Source organism: Carlito syrichta, unplaced genomic scaffold (assembly GCF_000164805.1).
Source record: "Carlito syrichta isolate Samal-C Ts95f unplaced genomic scaffold, Tarsius_syrichta-2.0.1 Scaffold308184, whole genome shotgun sequence".
In the NCBI taxonomy this organism is placed as follows: domain Eukaryota; kingdom Metazoa; phylum Chordata; class Mammalia; order Primates; family Tarsiidae; genus Carlito; species Carlito syrichta.
This window is the reverse complement of record NW_007252280.1, coordinates 46902-51914: the sequence shown is the minus strand read 5'-3', so window position 1 is coordinate 51914 and position 5013 is coordinate 46902. Positions and strand designations below refer to the sequence as shown.

Sequence of the window (5013 nt, the reverse complement as noted above, 5' to 3'; positions counted from 1 at the left end):
CGGCTAATTTTTTGATTTATTGTAGAGATGAGGTCTCGCCTGCCCAGGCGGGTCTCGAACCCGCGGGATCAGGCAATCCGCTCATCTCAGCCTCCCAAAGGCGCGGAATTACAGGCTGAGCCACCAAGCCCGGCTAAAACTATCAATCTTTTAACAAATGGCTTGCAAAATCCCCCAAAATGCAACAATCAACCTTTAGGAACTGGTATGAGCTGGCTTCAGCAAACCACTGGGTGGAAGTAAAGGAGGTAAGCTCTTCTAAATTTCTTGCATTATCCTGGATATATTAAGAGTAACCATTAAAAGAATAGTATTACTAAGAAGCAAGTAAAGGATAAATGGAATAATAAGAAATATTTAATTAATCAAAGAAAATGCAAGAAAGGAGAGAAAAAGAAATGTAAAATGGTGGGACAAATAAAAACAAATCATAAGTCTGTAGACTTAAACCAAAAGATGTCAGTAGTTGTATTAAGTATAGATGGACTATATATCCCAATTAAATATCAAAGTTGTTAGTCTAGATTTAATTCAACACCTAACTATGATACATACAACAAACATACTTTAAATATAAGAATATAGAATGAATAAAAAGATGTACCACATAAACACTAACCGATAAAAATTTACATGACAGCCAGGCTCGGTGGCTCAGCCTGTAATCCCGTGCCTTGGGAGGCTGAGGTGAATGGATTGCCTGAGCCCACGGATTCGAGACTCACCTGGGCAACTTGGTGAGACCTAATCTCTACAATATATCAAAAAATTAGCCAGGCGTGGGAGCGCACCTGTAGTTCCAGCTACTTGGAAGGCTGAGGCAGAAGGATCGCCAGAGCCCAGCAGGTCGAGGCTGTGGTGGCCGGGAGCGGCCACTGCACTCCAGTCTGGGAGACAGAGTGAGACTCCAACTCAAAATAAAATAAAATAAAATAAATTTACATGACTATACCAATATTACACAAAGGAAGTGTTAAGACAAGTTGTTAGTGAGAAAGAGGGACATTTCATAATAACAGTGGGTAAATTCCATCAAGAAGATATAAAAATTTGAAACTTGTACTCAATAACAAAAAAAATTGACAAAATAAATAGAAGCAAAAGACATATTCACAATCACAATTGGAGATTTCAACCTTCATTTATCAGTAATTGAAAAAATAAGAAGATACAAAGCCAATAAGATTATAGAAGATAGCAACACCATTAACCAACTTATTAGCCAACTTGACCTAAATAAGAAGCAGACAATCTTAACAGATTTATAGCTATTAAAGATATTAAATCAATGATTAATAAGCTTCCAAAACATAGAACTCCAGACCCAGTTAGATTCACTGGTAAATTCTACGACACATTTAAGGAAGACATTATACCAATTTTCTACAGTATGTTTCATAAGATAGAAGTAGAGGGAAAACTTCCTAACTCATTCTTTGAGCCCAGCGTTACCCAAATACCAAAGTTAGACGGATACTATAAGAAACAAAAATTATAGACCAATATCTCTCATTAATATTGATGTTAAAATTCTCAACAAAATATTAGCAAGTTAAATTCAACGTTATATTAAAATAATATACATTATGGCCAAGTGAATTTTATGTCAGATACATAAATCAGGTTCTATTCACAAATCAGTTTAATTCATCACATCAACAGGTTAAAGAAAAAAATACATGATCATATCAATAGATGCAGAAAAAAGTATTCGACAAAATCAAACACCATTCACAATGGAAACTCTTAGCAAATTAGCAATAGAAGGGAACGTCTTCAATTTCATTAAGAACATCTACATATAACCTATAGCTAACGTGCAAATGTTCGCATTTCTGCTAAGACCAGAAACAAGACAAGGACGTCCCTCCTCGCTACTCCTTTTCAACATTGCACTGGAAGTCCTAGATAACACAATGAAAAGAAAAGATATTCTGACTAGGAAAGAAGGAATAAAACTGCCTTTGATCACAAAGGACATGATCGTTTATATAGAAAATCTGAAAGAACTTACAAATTCCTCCTGTAGCTAATAAGTTATTAAGTAGGGTGAAGGATACAAGGTTAATATACAAAAGTCAATTGCTTTCCTACATACCATTTACATTAACAACTTCAAAAATAAAAGACTTAGCTGTAAAACTAACAAAATATATACATAAGGTTTATATGAGGAAAACTACAAAATCTGATAAAAGAAATCATAATAGAATTGAATAAAAGGAAAGTTATTTTATATTCATGTCAGTTCATCCCAACTTTATCTATAGATTCAAGTCAATTGCAATCAAAATCTCAGCAAGTTCTTTTGTGGATAGCAACAAACTGCTTCTAAAGTTTATATGAGAGGCAAAAGACCCAGAAAACTCAATACAAAATAGTCAATTCAATAATGATGAGTATCAGACTGACACTACACAACTTCAAGAGCTGCTTTAAAGGTACAGTAATTACCCAATGTGGTATTGGGAAAAGAATAGATAAGTACATTAAGAGAACAGAACAAAGAGTCCAGAAATAAACCTGCATACATAGAGTCAGCTGATTACTTACAAAGGAGCAAAGGCAATACAATGGGGCAACAAATGGTGCTGGTACAACCGAACGTCCCCATAGAAGAAAAATGAATGTAGACACAGACCTTACATTCTTCACAAGAATTCACTCAAAATGGATCACAGAGTAAAACACAAAACAATAAAACCATTTTAAAAAATTGATTCCAGCACTTTGGGAGGCCAAGACGAGAGGATTGCCTGAGCCCAGGGATTCGAGACCAGCCTGGGCAACTTGGTGAGACCTCACCTCTACTATTGTATCAAAAAATTAGCTGGATGTGGTAGCAACCACCTGTGGTTCCAGCTACTTGGAAGACTGAGGCGGTAGGATCACCTGATCCCAGCAGGTCGACGCTGGGGTGGCCGTGAGTGTGCCACTGCACTCCCGCCTGGGTGACAGAGACTCTGACTCAAGAAAAAAAAAATTTGGAGAAAATCTAGGGGATCTTGGGCATGGCCCTGTCTATTTAGATACAGCCCAAAGGCACAATCCACAAAAGAAATAATTGACAATCCAGACTTCATTAATATTAAAAATAAAAACTTCCCTGTGAATGACAATGCCAAGATCATGAGAAGACAAGCCACAGGTTGGGAGAAAATATTTGTACAAGATATATTCGATAAAGGACTATTATCCAAAATATGCAAAAAAAAAAAACTCTTAAAATTTATCAGTGAGAAAATGAACAGCCCAATTAAAAAATGGGCAGAAAACCTGAACAGACACACCACCAAAGAAGATACACAGATGCAAGTAAGTAAGCATATGAACAAATGTTCAATGTCATGTGTCATTAGAAAATTGCAAACTAGTCGTGAGCGAGAGAGCAGGAGCGGAGCAGAGCAATGCCTAAATCAAAGGAACTTGTTTCTTCAAGTTCTTCTGGCAGTGATTCTGAGAGTGAGGTTGACAAAAAGTTAAAGAGAAAAAAGCAAGTTGCTCCAGAAAAACCTGTAAAGAAGCAAAAGACTGGTGAAACTTCCAGAGCTCTGTCATCTTCCAAACAGAGCAACAGCAGCAGAGATGACAATATGTTTCAGACTGGGAAAATGCGGTACGTTAGTGTTTGGGACTTTATTTTTTATTTTTTATTTTTTTGAGTTGGAGTCTCACTCGGTCGCCCAGACTGGAGTGCAGTGGCCGCTCCCGGCCACCGCAGCCTCAACCTGCTGGGCTCCGGCGATCCTTCTGCCTCAGCCTTCCGAGTAGCCGGAATTACAGGCACGTGCTACCACGCCTGGCTAATTTTTGATTTATTGTAGAGATGAGGTCTTGCCAAGTTGCCCAGGCGGGTCGCGAACCCTCGGGCTCAGGCAACCCACTCACCTCAGCCTCCCAAAGTGCTGGGATTACAGGCTGAGCTACCGAGCCCGGCTGTGTTTGGGACTTTAAAGGGAAAGTTCTAATTGATGTTAGAGAATATTGGATGAACCCAGAAGGTGAAATGAAGCCAGGAAGAAAAGGTATTTCTTTAAATCCGGAGCAGTGGAGCCAGCTGAAGGAAAAGATTTCTGACATTGATGATGCAGTAAGAAAACTGTAAAATCCGAGCCATATTAAATCTGTACTGTTCTTGTTTTATTCTGTCTTTTTACATTAGCTTTTGTTTTCTAAACGTTGTTCTCCAAGCAATTGTATGTTTGGATTGCAGAACAATTTGTAGGATGAATACTTTTTTTTTTTAATGTGCTTTATTAAAAATGTTCTGGACCGGGCTCAGTGGCTCAGCCCGTAATCCCAGTACTTTGGGAGGCCGAGGTGAGTGGATTGCCTAAGCCCACGGGTTCGAGACCCGCCTGGGCAACTTGGCAAGACCTCATCTCTACAATAAATAAAAAAATTAGCCGGGCGTGGTAGCCCGTGCCTGTAGTTCCAGCTACTTGGAAGGCTGAGGCGGAAGGATCGCCAGAGCCCAGCAGGTCGAGGCTGCGGTGGCCGGGAGTGGCCATTGCACTCCAGTTTGGGTGACAGAGTGAGACTCCAACTCAAAAAAAAAAAAAAATGTTCTGAGTGAAGCTAATTGTCAACTTTATTAAGGAAGATTACTTTGTGCCCACCACCTAGTGTAAAATAAAATCAAGTAACACACACACACACACACACAAAATTGCAAACTTAAAGGAGATACTGCTTCACACTGTTAGAATGGCCAAAATCCAGAATACTGGCAACGTCAAAGCTGTCAAGGATGTGAAGAAATGGGAGCTCAATCATTGCTGATGGGAATGCAAACTGGTACAACCACTTTGAAAGACAGTTTGACAGTTTCGAGTCGGGCTCGGTGGCTCAGCCTGTAATCCCAGTACTTTGGGAGGCCGAGGTGAGTGGATTGCCTGAGCCCACAGGTTCGAGACCCGCCTGGGCAACTTGGCGAGACCTCATCTCTACAATAAATCAAAAATGAGCCGGGCGTGGTAGCGCGCGCCTTGTAGTTCCAGCTACTCGGAAGGC

The 5013-nt window shown here is 39.6% G+C and overlaps 1 protein-coding gene across 1 annotated transcript; it reads left to right on the top strand.

Moving 5' to 3' along the window:
• Positions 1 to 3392: 3392 nt before the first annotated feature.
• Positions 3393 to 4115, top strand: LOC110596292 (activated RNA polymerase II transcriptional coactivator p15-like). The gene is made up of 2 exons (XM_021716115.1): positions 3393 to 3626; positions 3932 to 4115. Exons 1-2 carry the CDS (start codon positions 3408 to 3410, stop codon positions 4103 to 4105), a joined length of 393 nt encoding a protein of 130 aa, XP_021571790.1. The 5' UTR covers positions 3393 to 3407; the 3' UTR covers positions 4106 to 4115.
• The last annotated feature ends 898 nt before the right edge of the window (positions 4116 to 5013 follow it).